The sequence below is a fragment of the Macaca thibetana genome, chromosome 9, assembly GCF_024542745.1.
Source record: "Macaca thibetana thibetana isolate TM-01 chromosome 9, ASM2454274v1, whole genome shotgun sequence".
Classification (NCBI taxonomy): Eukaryota; Metazoa; Chordata; class Mammalia; order Primates; family Cercopithecidae; genus Macaca; species Macaca thibetana.
The window spans coordinates 123,074,250-123,098,416 of record NC_065586.1 but is presented as its reverse complement, the minus strand read 5'-3'; the positions used below and the strand labels follow the sequence as shown (position 1 = coordinate 123,098,416).

The window sequence follows — 24,167 nt, the reverse complement described above, 5'->3', positions numbered from 1 at the left end:
CCAGGAGAATCGCTTGAACCTGAGAGGCAGAGATTGTGGTGAGCCAAGATCCTGAGACTGCGCCATTGCACTCCAGCCTGGCCAACAAGAGCGAAACTTTGTCTCAAAAAAAAAAAAAAGCCGTGAAGCACTGATAGTTGCTACAGCACTGATATACCTTGAAGACACAATGCTAAGTGAGAGAAGTCAGACACCAAAGGCCACGGGGCGTATGATTCAATTTACATAAAATATTCAGAACAGGTAAATCCATCGAGACAGGAAGCAGATTAGTGGTTACAGGGAGAGGAGGAAGTGACCACTGACAGCTATGTGGTTTCTTGGGATGATGAAAGTGTTTTGAAATTAGACAATGGTAATAGTCGTACAACTCCGTGAAGACACTAAAAACTTCTGAGTAAAAGGATGAATTTTATGGTATGTGAATCGTATCTCAATGAAACTGTAATTTAAAGAAAAATAAAAATAAATGGGTGAGGTGATCACACAGCAAGGACATCACAGGGAAGGCTAGGTCAGGCGTTTGGTTCAGATTCCTCCTGGACTGTGCAGCCTCTTCCCGACACCCAGGGGGCCTTCGGGGAGGCACGGAGGATCTCAAACTGCTATAGCCCCAAGACTAAAGAAGCAAACCACAGACTCCTGCTTGCAAAGGAGTGCCATGGAACCGCAGCAGCAGCAAGAGCCTCGCCCGCCTCCTTCGAGAGAGAGGACGCCCAGCATGCCCGGCATGAGTCTCACCCGCCTCCTTCGAGAGAGAGGACGCCCGGCATGCCCGGCATGAGTCTCACCCGCCTCCTTCGAGAGAGAGGATGCCCGGCATGCCCAACATGAGATCGGAGACCCTTGAAGGAGTAAAATCCTCTCCATGCTTGGCTGTGCCTGTCACCACCTACTTTATACCAGGAAATGTCACATGCAAACAGTGGCAAACAAAACCACCCTGACCAAAAGGCATGCTGGTCTGGATATCAAGGGCTTAATCAACTCCTCACTATTTGGATCTGCACCGCTTTGTTACTTTTGTACCATTTCCCATCATTTTCAGAATGTAAATTCTTTGCGAAGGTCAAAGCTTGATGCCATCTGCTAACAGCCGAATGTTCCCCTGCCAACAGGCTCCCAGGTGACAGGACCTGGCTTGTCACAGTTCATGCAAAGTCCCTGAAGTAGACCACCTGGTCCCACCCAGACACATGACATGGTCAGTGGCACAGAAACCGAACCACAGGGAGATGGAGCTGCACGTATTGGGGTGCGGAGCTGCAGTGGGGCAGGGGCGAGCACCTGAAGGAGGGCCTTCACACAGAGCCATGAAAGGGCTTCATTTGGCACCCCACCCTCTCTCTAAGAGCATGTTCAAAGGGACCAAACTCACCATTTCCATTTTCCATCTAATGGGACAGCGTATCTTTTACTAAACACCTTCCTCAATCTATCAAGCAATGCCATCTCTCTCCTATCAGTCATCAATATGCAGGAGGGAGGTCTTGAATAAACAGAACCAAACCCACAATCTATCAGCATCCCTAAATAGTGCAAAAGGAGCCCCATGCAGGCGGGAATTCCTCAAGTCCTGGTTGGCCGTTAACAGCCCCATAGCCTCAAGTCAATTCCACTCTCCAGGTTCACGGCGCATGTCAGACATGCCAGCAGAGAAAAAGCACAAAGTTAGGAAAGGTAGGTAAGGGCTGGACAGGTCACCCAGGCTTGCGTGGTACCAGCATGCGTGGGAAGAAGGGAAAGGTATAAAGGCCATGTCCAGGGATGAATAATCAAATGTGAGAATCTATGAGATGAAGGAAATGGGGAGAATGATGGGACAAGATCATTCTACATTCTTCCAGGTAACTGTGGCAACCGGTCATCAGAAATATAACTCATTCCTAATATGATACAGGGACTTCAAAATGAAAGAGGACAAAATTTCATTAACTGGGTTCTTCTCAACTACATTCACGTATTCACCTAGTTTCCATCTGAATTAGGGAATTTACAGAACGCAGGGAAGTTTAAAATGCAATTAACATTGTCCAAGCCATTGGAAGAAGACCAGGACTGAGAAGATGATTAAAATTTTAAGATTAGCGAGGACATGTCTGAAGGGCTATACAATGATTCAGGAAACCGGTGCGACCAAATTAATTGATACTGAAGTGAAGCACATTGCTGGTTAATTAAGGCCATTTTAAGTAATTAATTTTTGCAGAGATAAGGTCGTTTCTTTCTGCAATCACCTCTCCTAGAGGGTGAGGAACTGAGGCAGCAACAGACAGACCTGGCTGGAAAGTCTACACTTACAGAACGCCACATGCCAGTGACCTGTTTATCATCCCATGGTCAAAAACAGAACCGACTAAAAATGGAAATTCGCTTCCTCACGTACAACGAAAAGCTGTCCCAGCAAATTGTGGCGTATCTGAGAGCAGAGAAGAGCCTAATACTGCCGAAAATATCAGAACCACAAACAATTACAGAATAAAGAATGCCAGAAGCTGAGTGCTCCCAGGGACCTCAGGCCATGTAACATGACTGTCCTATCTCATAGATAAAGACGCTGAGGCCACAGGGCCCGAATAAATAATTACACCCAACGCTGCTGCAGAGCCTCCCAGGGGAGGAAAACGGCCCAGACAAGCCTCTCTGTGTCGTGATCTTTCTATCACACCACAGACCAATCCTGGTCACTTAAAGAGGATCTCAGGGAGTCACAAGCCAGGGCCAGTACGAATGCTGCTGGCAGTAACAAGGATCATGACAATAGTAAAAAGACCTGAGGCTCCACAGTGACCCTGCAGAAGGCACTACTGTTACCGCCTTCTCATGGCAGGGGAAAGAGAGGCCTAAAAAGGCCACTGAACTGTTGTGAGTCCTGCAGCGAGGACCTGTGGGAAGAGGACATGGAACCCACGATGAGGGTGATTGCAAAGCTAGTCTCCTTCACGGCTAACCCAGACAGTCCCCCCAAAACCAGAAGCCAAGAAGCACTCTGTGCACCTAGAGGTGTATGTCACTATTATTTTGTTTTATTTTTTTGAGATGGAGTTTTGCTCTTGTTGCCCAGGCTGGAGTGCCATGGTGCGATCTCGGCTCACTCACTGCAACCTCCGCCTCCCAGGTTCAAGCGATTCTCCTGCCTCAGCCTCCCGAGTAGCTGGGATTACAGGCATGTGCCACCACACCCGGCTAATTTTGTATTTTTAGTAGAGACAGGGTTTCTCCATGTTGGTCAGGCTGGTCTCGAACTCCTGACCTCGTGATCCGCCCGCTTCAACCTCCCAAAGTGCTGGGATTATAGGCGTGAGCCACCGCGCCCGGCCTCTGTTAATATACATTTACAAAAAAAGACCCAAAAAGTCCCTTTGGGCTCCACGTTACCTTCACTACTTCACCACCATCGACCTTCATCAGCTGCCTCAAGTTCTGCTGCAGCAGGCTGGTGTTGGAGCGCCACTTCAAGAGCCCCAGAAGGTCCACTGGAAACAGAAATGACAATGAGCTCTTCACAGCAAGAACTCTGTTCTGTCTCCATTAATCATGCATTAAGTGAGGTTCTCTATAAAATTTTGTGAACAGAGAAATCAACCCTATTTTAAAAGATTCACCTGCTAAATATTCCATTCCTTTGTAGCAACATACTTAACACCTAGTACGGTTGAATTCGTTATTCCCAACGACATTTACCATGAAATGATTTCCATGTAGCAGCTTTAAAAATACATTTGGGAAACTAAAAAAGAACTTGTCTTTCCATTCTACAAGAAGGCAGTTTCAGAGCACCACAACACCTGAAGAGGCCTGCTCACCCAGAAAGCACTGCCCAGGCACTGGATACCAAATGATTTGTTTTTCCTGCTCAAGAACAAGCCACTATTTTTTTATAGATGATATAAATAAAATAACTAACACAAATTAAAGTATTGAGACTGCAAGGTTAAGAGTCTCCGCAGCTACAGTAGCTCCGGACAACTGAGACCACGCCTGCACTGAGGTTCACACCTGCACTGAGCGAGCTTCCGGCCCTCACCATGTCTGGGCTTCCATAGAAGTTTGTGGTTCTTATGGTTGTTTTGTTTGTTGCATTTTTTATAGAAAGAGCAAGGAATGAATATACTGGTTTTTAAAGACTCAATGTGGAAGAAGACAGTGTCCAGAAATGTTTTTGTTTAAGGGATCAAGATATTCTTTTTCTTTTTTTTGAGACGGAGTTTCGCTCTTGCTGCCCAGATTGGAGTGCAATGGCGCGATCTCGGCTCACTGCAACCTCCACCTCCTGGGTTCAAGAGATTCTCCTGCCTCAGCCTCCCGAGTGGCTAGGATTACAGGCACCTGCCACCAAACCCAGCTAATTTTTTTTGTAGTTTTAGTAGAGACAGGGTTTCACCATGTTGGCCAGGCTGGTCTCAAACTCCTGATCTTAGGTGATCCACCCACCTCAGCTTCCCAAAGTGCTGGGTCTACAGGTGTGAGCCACCATGCCTGGCCAAGATATCATTTAAGGTAAGAAGACAGGATCCAAAAGCTCCCTAGGAAAGGACATATGCCTACCCAAATTTCACCTGAAGTTATATTAACATCCCATTACTTGAAAAAATACCATTAACAAAGTACATCTAATTTACCGTTATGCTTGAGAACAACTTCAGCTACAGAAACAGAAACTGTCTGCATAAAAGAATCAAAATACAAAACCCGAGTTAATACTGAAGAAGGAAAAAAAAAAAAAAACCTCTAATTGTGACTATAGGTAGAAAATTAAGAAATACAGACATCCATTATAATTTCAGCATCAAATTGTACAAAAGGCATGCACACAATAAGCTCCAAAACATACATTTTCATTTATTTCACCCTACCCCCAAGTACAGCTGACAAAGGGAAGAGTTAAAAATGGGGAGACAGAAAAGGAGCACCCAAAGGTCCTGTGGAAGACACCCAAGTGTGAGCTTAAACACCAGCACTCAGCAACCACTTGTTGCTTGGCCTTGGCAAGTAACTTCACCTCAATATTCTCACCTGAACCATGGGCATGATGCTGCCTGATTCACAAGGTGGCTGTAAGAATTAACTGACATGACGTGTAGAAAGCACCTAGCAGAATGCCTAGTCTAAAAGCACAAATGGCAGCAGTCATCCCAGGAGATGATGAGGAATTGAGCAATTTACCTTTTTTTTTTTTTTTGGAGACAGGGTCTCACTCCGTCATCCAGGCTGGAATGTAGCAGCACAACAACGGCTCAATGCAGCCTCTAACTCCCAGGCTCAAGCGATCCTCCCAACACAGCCTTCCAAGTTGCTGGGACTACAGGTGCATGCCACCATGCACAGCTAATTTTTAGTAGAGATAGGGACTCGCCATGTTGCCCAGGCTGGTCTTAACCTCCTGGGCTTATGTGAGCCTCAGGCCTCAGCCTCCCAAAGTACTGGGATTACAGGTGTGAGCCACTGCACCTGGCCAACGTGTCTTCATTTCTAAAGCGAAAGGGAAGTCATGGAGGAAAAGGCTCCATCCTGCCCAGACACACTCTTGGTCCTAGGGTTAAGGGAGATTTCCATCTCACAAGAATTACCAGTATTTCCTTAATAGACACTAATAATGTGGATCCCCTTCATTCAAAGTCGGTGGCACGCTGTGCGGTAAGTTTGAGACAAAGTCCAATTGGGCTAACGAGTAGTAAAACACCTTGGGGCAAAGGGAGTGTTGGAAGAGAACAGGGCTTGTCCAGACCCCATGAAGCTGCCCACGGCAGATGCCCACCCCAGCCCCTTATTACTGGGACTCACAGCCCATATTCATGACTCCTTTCTAATTATATAGTCAGTTAACTGAGAAGAGGAATCACGTCTTATACTTCTTTCATATCCCCCACAGCATCTAGCATAATGCTGAGGACAGAGAAGTTTAATACAAACCTCAATGAATAATTCAGCCACTGCGTTTCCCTAAGTAATGGAACTTCACAGGAACAAATCATGGTTTCAGAAAAATGATTCCCTCAAATGAGAATGTGGGAGTCGATGCTTAGATGCCATTTGGGGCAGCTCCATCTTGTACACACCTGACATGCCACAATCCTGAGAAGGGGAACCGTGGCTGGTGTGAAATGAAAGGCAGATTTCCCGTCAGTCCCGGTGAGCGGCACCACGTTGGAATTTCCTTGTTGCCTGGCAACAGCTGCTGCTGAGAGCAGGGTGCCCTCTCCCTCAGTCTGGGGAGGGGATTACTCTGCAGCTGGTGAGACTCAAGGAGCTTGAAGGGGAAAGGAGGGATCACCACTGACCCCACCCCCCGGGGGTGGGATGTCCTGGTCCACAGTCCCTTCTCCAGGGTCATGAGGGTTAAGAAGCATTCTGTGGATGGGCTTCATCACCTAACCGCAGCTCAGAGCATTGCTTTGAATGGGGAAAGATGATCAAGTTCCAAGTAATGACTTCCAAGCATGCTTTTGGAACATGACCCAAGTATGAGATGACGGCTTCCTGCACCATGAGCACTGCAACACATGGCACCTACTGAAATGCTGAAGTGTGCCCCACCTGGAGATGTCACTTTTGGGTTAAATGAGGCTCTGGATGCTGTCATCTGTCAGGCAAGTGGAGCTATCAAGGCCACATCCAGAGACTAACATGTCACGGGGGGCATCCTTTCCATAACCAAGTCCCAGGTTGAGCCCCGCACTGCTGACCACTTGATATGGTTTGGCTGTGTCCCCACCCAAATCTCATCTTGAATTGCCACGTGTTGTGGGAGGGACCTGGTGGGAGGTAATTGAATCATGAGGGCAGGTCTTTCCTGTGCTCTTCTCGTGACAGTGAATAAGACTCACGAGATCTGATGGTTTTAAAAAGAGGAGTTCCCCTACACAAGCTCTCTCTCTTTGCCTGAGGCCATCCATGTAAGAGGTGACTTGCTCCTCCTTGCCTTCCACCACAATTGTGAGGCATCCCCTGTCACATGGAACTGTGAGTCCATTAAACCTCTCTCTTTCGTAAACTGCCCAATCTCAGGTATGTCTTTATCAGCAGCATGAACAGGAATCCCACCCCCAGCTAAGGCTTTTCATTTGCTCATGGAGACCACTACACAACCACAAGCTAGGACACTTCATAAATGGTTTGAGACATGTATGCAAATGGAATACAAAAGTATCCCAACAGGCTTAAGGCACTTAAGAGACTTATTGCTCCCACACCAAGAAGTTTACTCAGCAGACCAGCAGTGGGAAAGTGTAGCCCAGAACAACAGAGTGCAAAGTGCAGAAACGGCAAGATCTAAAAGCATTTGACTCAGGGCTGGCACATCCAAACACACAGCACACTCACTGCATGCTGCATGCTCCACTACAATGTCCTGACTTCCAGACGATGGCTTTACTTTTGTCCTGTATTTACCCTATTAAAGTCCAAACGATGACTGTCCCTTGGACAAATCCAAAACTACTGCCATGATTTACGGACAATCCCCCAGAGACACAATTCCTGATAGCAACAGACATTAATAATCAAAATCCATATCGAGCAGTTAAGAGGAAAAAATTGGGTTTTCAAGCTCTGATTTGAGAGAGCATAAAGTCACTCTGCACAGCTGTGATACGGCTGCATTTGGAAGATGCAATTTTTAAATGTAGGATTTCTGCCTCTTCCAGACAGAGTGACAGCAACAACATCAGTGTGCTCTGAATAAGAAGTACCCCTGGCTGGACAGCAATGTCACTGGAGAGGCTGCAAGCAGTGGTGGTGCAGGCACTCAAAGCAGTGGTGGTGCAGGCACTCAAAGCAGTCGGCCAACTGCCACACAAGGGCATGGCACCAGCTGATGGATGAGTGATCTACCACACTAGGGCTGAGCTTTGGGGTGTGGGAGTCAGCAGGGGGTACCTTATCCCACACCACGAGGAGGGCTAGAAAGTATCATCCAAACCAGCTTTTAAAAATAAAGATAACTGGTAATTATCTCAGACAGTAGCTGAGAATGGGGAAGGCATAAAGAGGGAGGTGAGCTCCCAGCCCACTGTTCACGTAACCCTCACTAAGCCCTTTGAGGCAGGCACTATTCCCGTATCAACAGACAAGGAAGATAAGACTCCGAAACGTGCAGAAGACCCTTGTTCAAGGGCATCCCCAGGGTTAACACAGGGATACGGTCCGATTCCAGGTCTTTGGTCTGACTCCAAATCTCATGTACTTTCCTTTATGCCACGCTACCTTCCTTTGGCCAAAAATCATTTTAAGAAGTAAATCCATTGCTTTATCTCCCTTTAAGAATAACACAGCTGGGCACAGTGGCTCATGTCTGTAATCCTAGCACTTAGGGAGACCGAGGCCGGAGGTCTGCTTGAGCCCAGGAGTTTGGGAATAGCCTGGGCAATAAAGTGAGACCTCATGTCTATAAAAATTAAAAATAAAATTAGCCACCAAGCATGATGCTGCACACCTGTGGTCCCAGCTACATGGAAAGCTGAGGTGGGAGGATGGCCTGAGCCCAGGAGGACAAGGCTGGAGTGAGCTGAGATCACACCACTGCACTCCAGCCTGGGCAACAGAGCGAGAATGAGACCTTGTCTGGGGGGGGGAAAAAAAAAAAAAAATAACCCTTAGACCAGAGTAGAAGTGTGAATTTTAAATCACAACAAATGCCACCTTCTATGCATTGATAGGTCATCACAGCCCAATGCAATGAATGCCTTACGGGTGACGTTCATATGCCTACAGAGGACACCTCCACACAGGAAGGAGCGTGGAAAAGACGGGACTGAGGCAGAGCTCCTGGGGTGAATGGGTTTCTCCTCTCGAACGCACCGTTCTGGGTCAGTTTGGTGAGCACACGAGCGTGGAGATCTGGAAGGAGTCCTTGCTAATGGTGCAGCTCCCAAGGCTCTGCATACTCTTGCCCGTGGCCGAGTGGCCCTTTTCTTCCAACTCGGCCTTCGTGGAGGGCAGACTCAAGTACGTGGCTGCGTCTTCCAGCTTCTTCGCTTCGGCCTGCGGGTTTAGTCATGCCATATGTCAAAGGCAATTCCCAAACAGCAACACACCATTTTTTGCCATCCTTTGTTACCCCTAATCCTTGTAACCATCATAATTGCTTTTTATCATATTAAATACACATTTTAACAATTTCCCTTATTCCTGCAGCATAATTCATGTTCATGGCATTTTTATATGGCACCTATTGTTATATTGTATATCATCTTTTCCTGTTAGGAACAACAAAAGGGCTGGTCATCGGAAATGTTCATTGACATAATTAAATGTAGCTAGATAGCAGCTTCCTCACAATGATGGGAAATGTTGGTTCGGGTCAGGAAGCCCAGAAAAGACTGAAACTGTCTATAGCAGCAATACTGCCCCAATGCAACCAGATACCTTATAGACGATAAGATCATGCTCTCCGTCTCGCAGGGTGGTACCATCATATCTCATCAGCTTGACAAATGCTAGTGCAAATATCTTCTCAGATTTATCCTTAGCTGTAAAACAAAAAACAAAAAAATTGATGATTGCCTTCAATTATCATGACAAAATAACATTGTAAGATGCTACAAAGGTTGCCTTCAAGAAAACAATTACAAAATTATACGAACGGTATTAAAGTCAATCTCATAAACATATGGAAAAATGGACCATGTTTACAAGTAAGAAGACCCCTAGCATAAAGGGATCAGTTGTTCTCAAATTAATCTGTAAATTCAAAGCCATTCTAATCAAAATCTCATAGAAGAGATTTCTCCTGGAACGTGAAAACGGATTCCAGAATAAAGGGCCAAGAAGGGCAGCATGGTCTTGAAGAAGGCCGAGGAAAGCCCGCAACACTAGAAAGCAAGAGTAACTGTCAAGTGACAATAAGAAAGATTGTATGCTTTTAACCTAGGACGCCCAGACCAGCGGAAACGATCAGGGCCTGGAAACGAGAGGCCACAGCAAACAACAGAGGCTGGGAAGGGGCAGACCATTCCACCAAGGAAACTTCGCGTCAATACAGAAAACTAAAATCAATTCCTGCCTCGCAATATCCATCACATGAATTACCAATGGACTAACGACCTCCATGTGAAATTGTGCTGCCTTTGGTGACAGAGTTCATCCCCCAGGTATCTGCATGTGGGGCTCACTCACTTCATTCAAGTTTCTGCCAAAATGTCCCCTCCTCCAAAGTGACCACATCTTGTTTAAAATAGTCCATTAGTCACCCTCTTTCCTCTCACCTGATTTAGTTTTCTTTATAATTCTTATCACTACCTGACATGTGTGTTTCTGTGTGTGTGTGTGTGTGTGTGTGTATGTGTGTGTGTGTGTGAGAGAGAGAGAGAGAGAGAGAGAGAGAGAGAGAGAATTTTGTTGATCTTGTTGCTATTTATTGTTGGTTTCATCCACTGGACCCTGGAATGTAAGTGACCTTTTGTTTTACTGCCATTTCCCAGTACATGAAATACTGCCTGGTGCCCAACAGATACTCAATCCATATTTGTGCCACTTTGGGAGACAGTCAACAAACAAATGAGCTTTCAGATGATAAAGAAAACAAAAACACTGTGGTTTAAGGGGTCACAGTGACAACGGGGACAATCCAATTTCTTGGTCAGAAGACATCTCTCTGAGAAGCTGGACAGCACATAAGCCAAGATGTCAAAGCTGCAGGAAGAGGCAGAGAGAGGCTCTCGCGAGGACCACTGTGACACATCTGGGGACAGCAGGCCAGTGTGGCTGGTGATAGGCAGCGAGAGTCAAAGGCGGGGAAGGACTGATGAGCCAGGACAGATGAGGAACATGGACTGAAGAAATGGATCTGCCACAAATTCCTCAAGTTGCAATCTCAGTAGAGCACAGAAACACAGGCCCAGAGCTGGAAACTATCTCCACAATTACAGATTCAGAGCTTTCTCTTTACAGATGAAAGGACAGAGATCAGAGGGAGAATCACGCATCCACCCGTCTTGAGTCAGCGGCTCAAAATATTTACCCTCAGATCCCACTGCCCAAGACAACATGGCTCATCACCTTTGCCTTCCTGGTGTCCAGCAGTATTTTGCACACAGTGGGTGCTCAATACATCCTGGCAAATCAAAGGGTTCCATGAATAATCAACCAGCCAAAAAACATAGGAAGAAGCAGAAGTAAAATATAAGTACCCTAGGATTCTGAAAAAACAACTCTGTAAGAGGGCACCAGAGTACATAAAATATTTCAAGGTACAAATGGCAAAGAACAGAACAGTTCCTCCTAAGTTTGGGTAGACTTGGAAACAACGACAACAAAAAAAGACACGCCTCCATGAAAACAGCCAGGGTTCAGAAGGACGTGGGACAATAATGGTCAGCAGATGGCTTCTACTGACCCTACCAGACAGTAGTACAATAGGTGCACCTTTTATTAACATTCTGCATCTTCACATCCGAGGAATGGACTGATTTTTACTGAAGGCTCACTAGCAGCCATCATGAGGTGGACGGTTCACATGACCAGTTTACAGAACCGTAGGAACCACAGTAGAGGTCACGTGTTCTGGAGTGTGGGTAGAGCTGCCCATTCCCTAGGCCGCCCCACCCAACAAGCACACTACAATCAAGGAAAACTCAGCTCCTGGCCAGCTGGGACTGAGAGCTGCAAGTCTGCCGGGCTCCATGGACCACACGGTCTAGGGCACCTGGACTTGCTGACAGGTTGCTGGAAAGATACTATGTCAACCCACTGACACCAAACTTTCCAATCCCAAGGGCAGATCCCAGGTGAGAAATCCCATCACTTGTTCCCTTTGCTAGCCTCCTCTTTAGGGTAGCAAGCGGGGACCAATGTGGCCTCAGCTCTTTCTACCTGTTTCTGCCCCAGGTATCTGCATGCAGGGCTGGCTGGCGAGGCCCCAAAGGCCATGGTCAGCGACTGATATCCAGGTTTTCATCGGCATCACACTTGCGATGCTCAACATCTTTCCAAAATCCCACAAGCTGTGGCCACCGAGACTTCATTTATTATGCAAATGTGTCCTGGTATGTCGGGTGATAGCATCTTGTCTATAATAAGTACTTAAAACTGACAAGAAAAACAAGGATTTTGAAAATTAAAATGCTACAGGAGCTATCCCTCTGCCCTAGTGTAATTTATTAATTAGAGAGAATGAGTTTGTTAAAAGACGGGAGCATGATTTTGAGACAAGTCCTCTGTGGATTCCAGAACCCTGTCCTCACCCTGCTTCCTCCATGGGCCTCAGGGTGATGTATGCATGGAGCCCTAGAGGGCCTAGGGCGCACTGTGGCCCACTAGGCTGGCCCACCATGCCTTGGCCGAGGACACACCTGTGCCCACCGCCATCCCCATTCCACCAGCACTCTCCGCCCACATCATACCTCTGCCTAATTCACGTGATACTCACAGGCTGCCACACCCTAGCTGGTTCTTGCAAACGAATCTCAAACCTCAACTCACACCTAAGCTCTGCAAGAGGAGAAACTCCAGCAGCTTGCTGTGTATACAGCAGGAACTCAATAAAAGCCAAAGGAGGGAAGTGGCCTCGCCACTCCCCCAAGGCACTGGAGCGTAAGGCACTGAAGCGTAAGGCTCCGGCACAAGGACCTGGGTTAGAACCAAAGTTCTTCCACCAACTACTTGGGTGACTTTCAGCCCCTGACCTGGGGTTTCCAAGCCCATTTCCTCATCTGTAATGTGGGAAGTAATAATACTGATACCACATGGGAATCTTGTGAGGATGAATCCAAATAGTACAATAAATTTCTTGTGTCAGGCACATGGTAAGAGCACAGTGAACGATGGCCAACATCTGTTGATGGTTATTATTATCCTACAGCTTCGGCCACCAAGGATGTCATGTACCATTAGCAGATCCGACTTGGTCTGGGGTCTGGTGGCCTAGATCTGGTCCTGTGGCAAGGATGAGATGGCAGGGAACTGCCTTCCAAGCAGGCGGCCTTCCTGCCCCAGCTTCTCCCATTAGACATAAACCCGGATGCCCTTGTAACTGAACCCGTGACCTGCGTGCACTGTTGGGACAGGACAGGAGTGCAATGATGCTTTCAGCAGCTGCCAGCCGCCGCCCCCCGCCCCGCACTCCCCGGCCATGCACCACCCACCACCAGGCACCCCATGCTGCTCGAGACCCCTCCAGTCAGCCACATTCCAGGCCACGCCCCACCACACACACACCTGCCGTTGACAGTCGTGGGCCCGCACCCCAGCTCTGCAGACCCCACACACCAGGCCTCCCCAACTCCCCTGAACGACAGCAGGCCCAAGCTTCTCGATGGTCCCACAAGGTGGTCTGCACCATAACATCATGACCGTGCTCACGCATTTGCTCTCCAGGCTGCTCTCCTGCAGCACCCCTGTCCAGGCACACCCACCCCACATGGAGGGCCCAGGGCAGGCCAGGCCCCAGAAACAGGTCAGGTGAATGAACACATTATCCCAGCAGCAGCAACCACCATGGAGCCCCTATCCATAGCAGGCACCGTGCCAGAAGGTGGCCAGTCTCCACCTTACCTGACCTTCAAGAATACCCTAGGAGAGAATTTTCTTGTTTTTGTTCTTGTTTTTTTTTTTTTTTTTTTTTTTTTTTTTTTTTGAGACAGGGTCTCACTCTGTTCCCCAGGCTGAAGTGCAGTGGTGCAATCACAGCTCACTGCAACCTCCGCTTCTCGGGTTCAAGCAATCCTCCTGCCTCAGCCTCCTGAGCAGCTGAGACTACAGGTACACACCATCACACCAGGATAATTGTTTTGGTTTTTCAGTAAAGATGGGGCCTCACTGTGTTGCCCAAGCTGGTCTCAAACTCCAGGGCTCAAGCAATCTTCCACCTTGGCCTCCCACAGTGCTGGGATTACAGGTGTGAGCCACGGCACCAGCCAGGAAGTTGTTCTTATCCTCAAATGAAGACACAGAAGAGGCTCATGCCTAAGCTCCTTCCAGAGTACACAGAACCTGAAACTGCCCACTGCGCAGTGCGACCCCAGCGGGTGCATCGGTGACAAAGGGTGGTCTGCCCTCCACACCACTCTTTTCCTTTAACTGCCTGCGGCACACAAGCCTGTAGTCAACTCTCTTTGCCACTTATTGTCCCAAATATTAATATGTCTCAGTTCCCAATGCCAAAGAAACACACACCCTGAAAGACAGGAATCATGTTTTCCTTCTGTGATATCTGAAAGTCTAGCACAGGGCTACAGCTTTAGTTGACAATTAATTTAACAAAATGTGATGGAACAAACTTCAGTCATCAATTATAAATTCTTTTTGAAGGAGAGTGATTCCTACAGCAGTTCTTTCCTCCTAAAGTCTTGGCATCATGGTCAGTATCAGAGAAATGTCTATGAGAAAAGCCATCCCTGAGCTCCAGACAGCAAGAGCCACCAAAAAAGACAAAAAGGATTCAAGATGTCCAGTTTCTAGACAGGGGGCCTTAAGAGCCCATGTTTGAGAGGTATTTGTTACAGCTCGGTAACTTTTCTGATGGATGACATGAATGAATGACAAGTCAACACAGAAGACCGGAAAGCCAAAGAAAGAAGGGGACCAGCAATACTGGGTAGGAGGAACTGGAGAAAGAAATTAAGATCTCCTGAGATCTGCTCAAGGAAAAAGAGAGAATAAGGTGGGAAGTGAGCCTTATTGTGTTATGATAGCAAGTTCCAGAACAACTGAGAGTGGCCTCTCGCGCTTTCCCCCAGTTCTCCCTTAAAAATCCTTGGGGGAAGAAAGTGCTTGACTACTCACAGTCCTGTGATGACCTGTGGCGGAAGGTAAACCGAAGGTGACTGCGGTTAACGTCCTCTATGGGAATGGCCACCTTCAAGAATTAAGAAAGAAGTTTAAGCACTGTGATCTATATCGTCCAGCGTAACAGCTTTATTCAAATGGAGCTATCAGGTACAACTGTAAACATTGCTACACTGCGGTGGTGAAAATACTGTACATCTAGTCCCCACATGGTTTTTCCAAAGACAAAATGCCTTTGCCAAATTTAAACGAGATCACATTGTAACAGTTGCCAAGCCGACTCTGTGACACAGTTGGATTTTTTTTTCTGAATGCTCTAATCATTACTGTTAAGATTCTTTTTTGTTTCCTTTTTTTTTTTTTTTTTGATACAGAGTTTCATTCTTGTTGTCCAGGCTGGAGTGCAATGGCATGGTCTCAGCTCACCACAACCTCTACCTCCTGGGTTCAAGCAATTCTCCTGCCTCAGCCTCTCGAGTAGCTGTGATTACAGGCATGCGCCACCACACCCAGCTAATTTTGCATATTTAGTAGACAAGGGTTTTTCCATGTTGGTCAGTCTGGCCTCGAACTCCTGACCTCAGGTGATCTGCCCACCTCGGCCTCTCAAAGTGCTGGGATTACAGGCGTGAGCCACTGCATCCGGCTAAGATTCTATTTCTAAAAGTTGCCGTTTTTTGACCAGGCGTGGTGACTCACGCCTGTAATTCCAGCCCTTTGGGAGGCTGAGGAGGGTGGATCACTTGAGTTCAGGAGTTCGAGACCAGTCTGGCCAACATGGTGAAACCCCATCCCTACTAAAAATACCAAAAACATGAGCCAGGTGCCATGGTACATGGCTGTAATCCCAGATACTCAGGAAGCTGAGGCAAGAGAATCGCTTGAACCCAGGAAGTGGAGGTTGCAGTGAGCCAAGATTGCGCCACTGCACTCCAGCCTGGGTGACAGAGCGAGACTGCATCTCCAAAAAAAAAAAAAAAAAGTTGCCGTTTTTCTTCTTAGCCCCAACCTGGAAGGGTCTACACTCCTTCCACAGCTGTGGTGACCTGCCCACAGCTGCACCAAGAAAGCTTTCCTGTTGACACATTACACTCAAAGAAAAAAGACATAATACGTGCTGCCTCTAAGCAAACATTGTCCCTAATTCTCACATCAAACATCTGTATTCCAGAGCCAGTCCCTGGCCTGGTTTTCAAATATTCAAGCTCTTGGGGGCGGGACAGTGTTTACTCCCGGGCGGAGATGTGAGCACGCTGCATTATGAAAATGTACCACGTCAGTGCTACAGAACAGGACCCGACTCCCCAGCAATGACCTCCACAGGCTGGCAGCTCAGTTTTTTTGTTTGGTGTAAAGACAGCATGCCACACATAAAACAGTACCGCGAAGAGAAAGACAACAGCTATCTTAAAAAGACTCTGTCATTCGTCCCCATGAAAGTCCTATTTTTATGTCCAAAAGGAGACGAGAGTAAATGTATTCTAAGAAACGCCAGTGCGGTTCCTTAGCAACCTTGAATGACTTTGTTGGGAGACACTCTGCCTGCCTAGATCAGCTCCCGGGCTGAGGAGGATGTTAGGATGTTTCCTTGGGTTACAAATGAGCATTTCATCATCAGTGCCATGTGATAAAATGACCATGTAAGTAATACCTTAACAGTCTCAAACCAGCGTGGCTGCTTTACTTGGTAGTAAATCACAGATTTGTACTCTGAAATCGCTTCATCACCAGCTCCCGGGAAAATCACATGCTTTAAAAGAAAACAGAAAGAGCTCACGTAAGACTTCATAGAGCTGGACACCATATACATATACGCGGGAGGACAGGTACGCTCCAAGAGCACCAACACACCCCACCACAAACGAAAGTGTTCCCAGCAAGGGAAGCACAGATCCACCCGAAGCCAGCGGCCAGCTCCAACCCTTGTTCTCACACATTAAAGATCTTGATGGTTATGACACATGGGGATGACACAGACCTCTATCCCCTCAGACCCTCAATCCTAATAACTTCAACATTAGGATCTGCAGGAAGTTGCCTGATCCATGCCATAGGTCTAGGGTGAGGGACTGTAGACTAAAAGGTGGGAACCCTTCCCTCTCCTTCCTCCAGCCATGAACGCTGTTTGCTTCACTCCAACCGGAAAGACCAGTGGCAAGGACAGTACCTATGTTTCCAGGGAGACAAGGCAGGCAGTGATGCTGGACAGGGCTCACCCAGAGAGAAAGACATCATGCTTCTCTCAGCGACACTGAGCCTTAAGCACAACCCCATGGGCCCAGAAAAACCCAGTCGTCCAGCCCTGGTGCAAACAGGCACCTCACAGGGACAGCAGCCTGGTTTGACCTCTGGTCATCAGAGGAGGCAACAGCTTCTGAGTATCTCCCAGGTAGACCCTGCAGGCTGCTGTGGCCATGGAAGCAGATGTTCGTGACCACTGGTAGGTAGAGCACGAGGTCAGACCTCTAGCTGTCATGGGCAGGTGCTCAGTTCTACCTCTCGCTAGTTCTCTGACCCTGAGCAATTTAACTGATTTCTTAGGGCCTTCATTTCTCCATCTCTCAAATGGTAATGATGGTATCTGTACTTCTAGCGTGACTGCTAGACCTTTGGGCCTTGGGTTTATGACAGCAAATGAGACTCCATGATAAGGCTGGGTGAAAGTGGTCAAGATTACAGGGACCCAGCCGGGCGCAGTGGCTTACACCTGTAATCCCAGCACCTTGGGAGGCCGAGGCAGGCAGATTACTTGAGGTCGACATGGTGAAACCCCATCTCTACTAAAAAATATAAAAATTAGCCCAGCATGTTGGCACACACCTATAGTGCTACAGCCTGGGCAACAAGCAAGACTCGGTCTCAAAAAAAAAAAAGACCACAGGGACCTCCTGATATAGGCCAGCTGCCAGGATCAGAGGACCCCAGGTCCTACATGGCAAGCTGGAGAAAGGGAAGCAAGAACCAACGCCAATCCCAAGAAATGGAATTCCAAAGCCCCACCTGTGACAACCTCTATGCTGTAGCAGAGCCAAGGTGAGCACTTGGCAAGTAAAACTGAAACACTACAGATGAGCCCTCACCACAATAAATACCTCTAATCGTTTCCCATCTTCATCATACACCGACACCGTGACCTCCACGTTCTTTGCTGTTGTTTTGCTTCCTTTATCAAAATCTCCTTGAACTAATGTTACATAGATATCATTTCGAACATCACCTGAGGGGGGAGAAATCATACATTTAAAAACCAATTCATTATTCACAGCATAATTGTGAATTTTGCAAGACTGTCTACCTATCCTCATAAACTATTACAAATACGTATCAGATGATTATGAAATGTTTTCTACATAACAGTCTTACCATTTAAATACATGACAAGAGCAATTTTCATCATCATAAAACTTGCTAGAAAGAGGAAAAATCTCAAAGCTTCTAATGATTTGCTTGGTTCTCATCTGGGCAGAGGACACTCTACCCCTCTGGGGGCAGCCAGCAACCAGAGGGGCTCCAATACTGTTGATGGCATCCACCACCCATGGCAGCCCACACCACTGTCCCTTGTTAGACAGCTGGCTACGGCTGTCTGAGTCCTCGGTAGCCAAGGAATATCGCAGTATCCACTGGCACTCCCAGATAACTGGCGAGGTTGCCTCCTATGCATTCTTCTTAAGAGCACAACTCCAGGAGTTAATCAGATGAGGACCGGCCAGGCGCGGGGGCTCACACCTGTAATCCCAACCCTTTGGAAGGCCAAGGTGGGTGGATCACTTGAGGTCAGGAGTTCAAGACCAGCCTGGCCAACATGGTGAACCCTCATCTCTACTAAAAATACAAAAATTAGCTACTGGGCATGGTGGTGCAGGCCTGTCATCCCAGCTACTCAGGAGGCTGAGGCAGAAACATCGCCTGAACCCGGGAGGCAGAAGTTGCCGTGAACCGAGATCATTGCACTACAGCCTCGGCAACAGGGCAAAACTCTGCCTCAAAAAAAAAAAAAAAGAAAAAAAAAGAAAGAAAGAAAGAAAGAAAAAAAGAATGAGGATCGCCAGCCTAGGATCAGGGAGGAAACATGGGTCTAGAGAGAAACTCTCTGCATGGCTCTTCCCTTCTGGCAGGCGGTTGTCAGGATCCCGAATGGGGACCACAGAGAGAAGAACAAAACAGACCTGTCTATTTTAAAGTGAGATGGGCTTTTAATTATGGGGCGGGGAACACAAGAAATGAGCTCAAGACTCTTCTTCCTACTGAGAACATGGGAAGCCCCTGGTAATGGCCCGACTGGGAGAACTTCACAAGCTTCATTAGCAACATGATTTAGAGGAAGCCTCGTTCCCAGCCACTGCTCCTCTGCTGCCTGCCTGGCCACCTCCCACGCCCTGACCACCTGCTCTCCCACGGAGCCAAAGAGCGGTTCCGTCAAGCGCAGCAAATGCCCGCTCTGGCTGAAGACCAAGGATCCCTTGCTTTCTTGTTTTTGCTCTTGTTGTTGTTTTCTTTTTTTCTTTTAAACTGCTCTATTTTGGCTTTTAATGTATCCAACTATTAAATTAAGCTTTCATTTAAAAGTCATTATCATAATAATCCCAGTGGGCTGCTACCACAGCCACAGTAGTTGTACGGAAGGAGGCGCGGCTGTCGCTCGCTGATTCTGACCGCGAGAGAAGTTAAGAAGCATGGAGCACAGGGCAAGGGGCAGGCGCAAGGCCACCAGCCGAGACCTGTTGCTCATTAGCTGTGTGACCTTGGACAAGTTAGCCTCCAAGACCAGCACCACTAACCAGCCTCATTGATAGGGAAGGCATAAACTACATGGTCTCTCAGCCTAAAAATTCTATCAAGGCGCAAACACCATCATCAAAAGGGAACTTCAAGGCCGGGTGCAGTGGCTCATGCCTATAATCCCAGCACTTTGGGAGGCTGAGGCAGGTGGATTGCCTGAGCTCAGGAGTTCGAGATCAGCCTGGGCAACACAGTGAAGCCCCGTCTCTACTAAAATAAAAAAATTAGCCAGGCATGGTAGTGTGTGCCTGTAATCCCAGCTACTCTGGAGGCTGAGGCAGGAGAACTGCTTGAAACCAGGAGGCCGAGGTTGCAGTGAGCTGAGATCATGCTACTGCACTCCAGCCTGGGTGACAGGGTGAAACTCCCACAGCCTCGCTCCCAAGTATACCTCGAGTGCGTTACTCCAGGGCCAGCTCAGAAGTAAGACCTCATTTACAGTAGGCAAACCCCACAGATGGGCAATCACCATAGACCCTCATCAAACGCCTCGCCGGGTTACAGAATATTCTGGGGAAGAAGGAACTAGAAGCAGACATAGTGGACTCCTGCTACCTTCCCAGCTCAAAGGAAAACTTAGTATTGCCTGCCTGGATCCTTCAGAAGGACTCCAGGAGTCCAGTGAGCCATGAGAAAGTAGCAAAGCAGGCCGCTAGGTGACAGGACAGGCTCTCCGCTGTCCAAAGAAGATGCGCATCCCTGCAAACAGTGACAAAACCGGGCGAGACACGGGTTCTGCAGGCTAAAGGCAGGCAGACAGACTGATAACCGCCCACACTCGTTCTCTCTGGTGACCACAGCCTGGTCAGTGATTACTCAGCCATCAGAGAACACAGGTGACCCACCTTAGCTAGAATCCCTTCCTATGGGATACATACCCAAGGACTTAGCACATGGAAACTGTCAGAACAATGGTCAACTGAATCACTTCCCTATGAATCTATCGTGAGATGATCTACAAGTTTAGACTTACTTTTTTTTTTTGAGACAGGGTCTCTCTCTGTCACTCAAGCTGGAGTGCAGTGGTTGTGATCAAGGCTTACTGTGGCTTTGACCTCCTGTGCTCCAGGGATCCTCCCACCACAGTCTCACTAGTACCTGGTACTACAGGCGCTCACATGGTACTACTCCGGGCCTAGACTTAGTTTTCAAGTCTATCCATCTTTTTTTTTTTTTTTTTTTTTTTTTTTTTTTTTTTTTTTTTTTTTGAGGCGGAGTTTCGCTCTGTCTCCCAGGCTGGAGTGCAGTGGCCGGATCTCAGCTCACTGCAAGCTCCGCCTCCCGGGTTTACGCCATTCTCCTGCCTCAGTCTCCCGAGTAGCTGGGACTACAGGCGCCCGCCACCTCGCCCGGCTAGTTTTTTTTGTATTTTTTTAGTAGAGACGGGGTTTCACCATGTTAGCCAGGATGGTCTCGATCTCCTGACCTCGTGATCCGCCCGTCTCGGCCTCCCAAAGTGCTGGGATTACAGGCTTGAGCCACCGCGCCCAGCCAAGTCTATCCATCATAAGGGAAACACTATTGGCATGAACTGGAAGCTTCTGAGTTTCCCTTTGAACATCAGGACATCCTAAGGACGCCAAGATAAATGCATATCGCCAACCGCTTCATGCTAATTTATAAATCTGCATCTCAAATGCAAATACAAATAATAGGTATACAAATTAGTCCCCTCCCATTAATAAACCTACATTAATTTGCTGCATATAGACTTGACACACACAAGCAATTGCTTCAGAATTGACGAAACGTCCTGCTTTTCTTCCCGTACAGGTAAGCCTAGCTAGTATCTAGCCTAACCAATTTAGATGTCTTTCCTATGGATTTACCAGACCCACTATTCAATGACCCACAACAGCCCTGAAAGACAAAAGGAGTAGAAAGAACGAGTCTTGAAGTTGTGCTAAAGTAAGCAAAGCAATAACTCCTACAGCATGCACCCTGAATAGCCACCACTCTCCTAGCTATATAGCAGAGGCCTATATAAGGAGGCCACGTTGAACGTGGGGCAGTTTGTCCTCATTTCCAGGGCTCATCAGCTGAGCGACTTTAGGCTACAGTTTAATCTGGATAGGAATTAACTCAACACCAATTTGTGGGCCTCCAAGAGCCTCACGTGGTTCAAGTTAAGTTTTGTTTTGAGACAGGGTCTCACTCTGTCACCCAGGCTGGAGTGCAGTGGCACGATCTGTGCTCATGGCAACCCCTACCACCCAGGTTCAAGTGATTCTCCCACCTCAGCCCCCTAAGTAACTGGAATGACAGGCACACACCACCATGCCCAGCTAATTTTTTTATTTTTTTGTCGAGACGGGGTTTCACCATGTTCCCCAGTCTGGTCTTGAACTCCTGAGCTCAAGTAATCCTCCCGCCTCAGACTCCCAAAGTGCTAGGATTACAGGCATGAGCTACTACGCCCGGCCAAGCCACGTAAGCATTACTTGCAAACCAAAAAGTATCACACGGATATAAAGGCTACAAATCAACATGCTTCCAAAGATCTCTTGATGATCAAATCAGATTATTATTAACATTATTTGGAAACTGAAATGTATTATGTAAATACGAGTTACCACGGAAATCCTGTTATTGGTTTGGTCAGTTTAGAATTCATGACTTAGAATTCATGCAGCAATGCCAGTATAACGTACACCAGGTGAGCAGGTAAAGGCACAGACATTTCCATTCAGCAACCATCCAACCCTGACATTTGTGCTTAGGTGGGCTTCACATCGGGCAGTTCCCTTTCTGACCTCTTTCCTTCTTTCGACCTGATGTCTATCCAGACAGACATTCACTGGGTGCCCACGTCCCCCTCACACAACCCTTGCAGTTGGGGAGAGCTGATCCGTCCAGGGGTACAGGGGGCCAGGGAGCATATTCTACCACTCCGGTCACAGCCCCATGATCTATAACCATGCTGGGGCTTACAGGGTCACCCGCCAGGAGCTGAGCCCTTTCCTTGCCAGAGCTCATACATGATGCGGCCCACACGTCATTCTCCGTGGCCGGATACCCCCACGCCATGCTCAGAAGCCCTGGAAGAGCCAGTTCTTACCAGGCATGATTATCTCCGGAAACCCTGTTTTTCGAGCCACAGCTGTGGTCCTGTCCACTAAATGCGGAAACTCTTTTCGGATCTGATGGATATCTCCAGGAAGTAATTTCAGTGTTACCCACAAACCTGGAAAAACAACGGATCTGTTAAGTCATATTTTATCCTATGCATTTTCAGAAGTTTTCACAAAACCAATTTCAACGAACAAGAGACTTTTAATTCACAATTCAACATCTCGAGAAAAAACATGGGTATATGAGAAAGAGAGGGGCAAGGCAAAAAAGGTGCCCTTCATGGGGACTCCATGCGTCCGACGAGCTGGGATGCCAGCCCTGCTCTAGGGTGACTCACAGGCAGTTGAACGCACATCAGCAGCTGCTGTGCACCCGCTGTGCTGCTGGGCACTGCCAAGGACCAATGCCTCTTTTGAGCGGGTAGACATTTCAGATAAATCAGCAGGCCGCCTCTTCCCGGGAGGGGCTGAGAAGTCTGTCATTTTCTAATCTCCCAGAAAAGACAAAGGCAGGGGAGGATTCTGGAGGTGAATTCACAGTTTTGAGACCCCATCAAAGTTTCAAGCAGCTAAGCAGCATCACACAACCTGGGCGAGCAGGGGAGCACTAGGCTGCAGGGCCAACAGCACGACAGCCCTCCCCAGCCAGGACAGATGCAGCCCGTAGAGCCAGGCCCTCTGTACCACAGCGACACAGAAGAGAACAAAGCTCCAGCTGCTCTCGGCTCTTTTCTCCAAGAGAAAAATGAAGACTTTCAAAGCCTCTAAACCTAGATGCCAGGGGTGTCCTGGGGAGAGCGCAGTGAACCTGGTGGGGTCTATGTGTGAGGGCGTGCGTGCGGGTTCTTCCTCCCTGCAAGGCTGATGAACTGTGGTTTATATAAATACTGAGTAGCAATCAAACAGGAGGCAACAATATGAGGAAACAAGCCAGACACTTCCAACAAGTCAAAGGCAGGGGCGGGCAGGGGTCGGCCTGAGCTATCTTCTGTGACGGTATTTTTCCCCCCACAGGAAGGGGCTGGCACATGGGGGCCGTCTATCCCTGAGGCCTCGGCGGGGCCGCCTGCTTGCTTTCCCCCACTCGGCTCGGTAGGGCCTCATCTGCCCCTCAGAACATCAAAGCCTCTGTCCTCACTTCTGCTACTAGCATGGGTATGCACGCATGCCTGTGACTGTGCGTGTGTGTGTGCGTGTGTGTGTGCCTGTGTCTGTGTGAGTCTCTGTGTGTCTGTGTGCCCATGTGTGTCTGTGTGCCCATGTGTGTCTGTGTGCCCATGTGTGTCTGTGTGCCCGTGTGTCTGTGTGTTCGTGTGTGTGGCTCTGTGTATCTGTGCCTATGTATATGTGTTATGTGTGGGGCTAAATCTGTGTCTGCCTGTGTTTCTGTATCTGTGTCCGTATGTATCTGTCTGTCTGTGTGTGTATCTGTGTCTATGTGTATATCTGTATCTGTGTGTGAGGGTGTGAGGGTATGTCTGTGTGCGTGTCTGTGTCTATATCCGTGTGTATGTGTGTGTGTCTATAAGTATATCTGTGTATCTGTGTGTCTGTGTTTGTGGTGTATCTGTGTGTTTGTGGTGTCTGTAT

The 24,167-nt window shown here is 47.9% G+C and overlaps 1 protein-coding gene across 1 annotated transcript in view; it reads right to left on the bottom strand.

Moving 5' to 3' along the window:
- DOCK1 (dedicator of cytokinesis 1) overlaps positions 1–24,167 on the bottom strand; it is a 557,083-nt gene that overhangs the window by 421,879 nt on the left and 111,037 nt on the right. Inside the window, 8 exon segments of the mRNA XM_050803710.1 lie at positions 3,379–3,476; positions 8,800–8,820; positions 8,823–8,982; positions 9,367–9,470; positions 14,722–14,794; positions 16,376–16,474; positions 17,817–17,941; positions 22,565–22,690. Coding sequence (XP_050659667.1) covers positions 3,379–3,476; positions 8,800–8,820; positions 8,823–8,982; positions 9,367–9,470; positions 14,722–14,794; positions 16,376–16,474; positions 17,817–17,941; positions 22,565–22,690 — 806 coding nt within the window.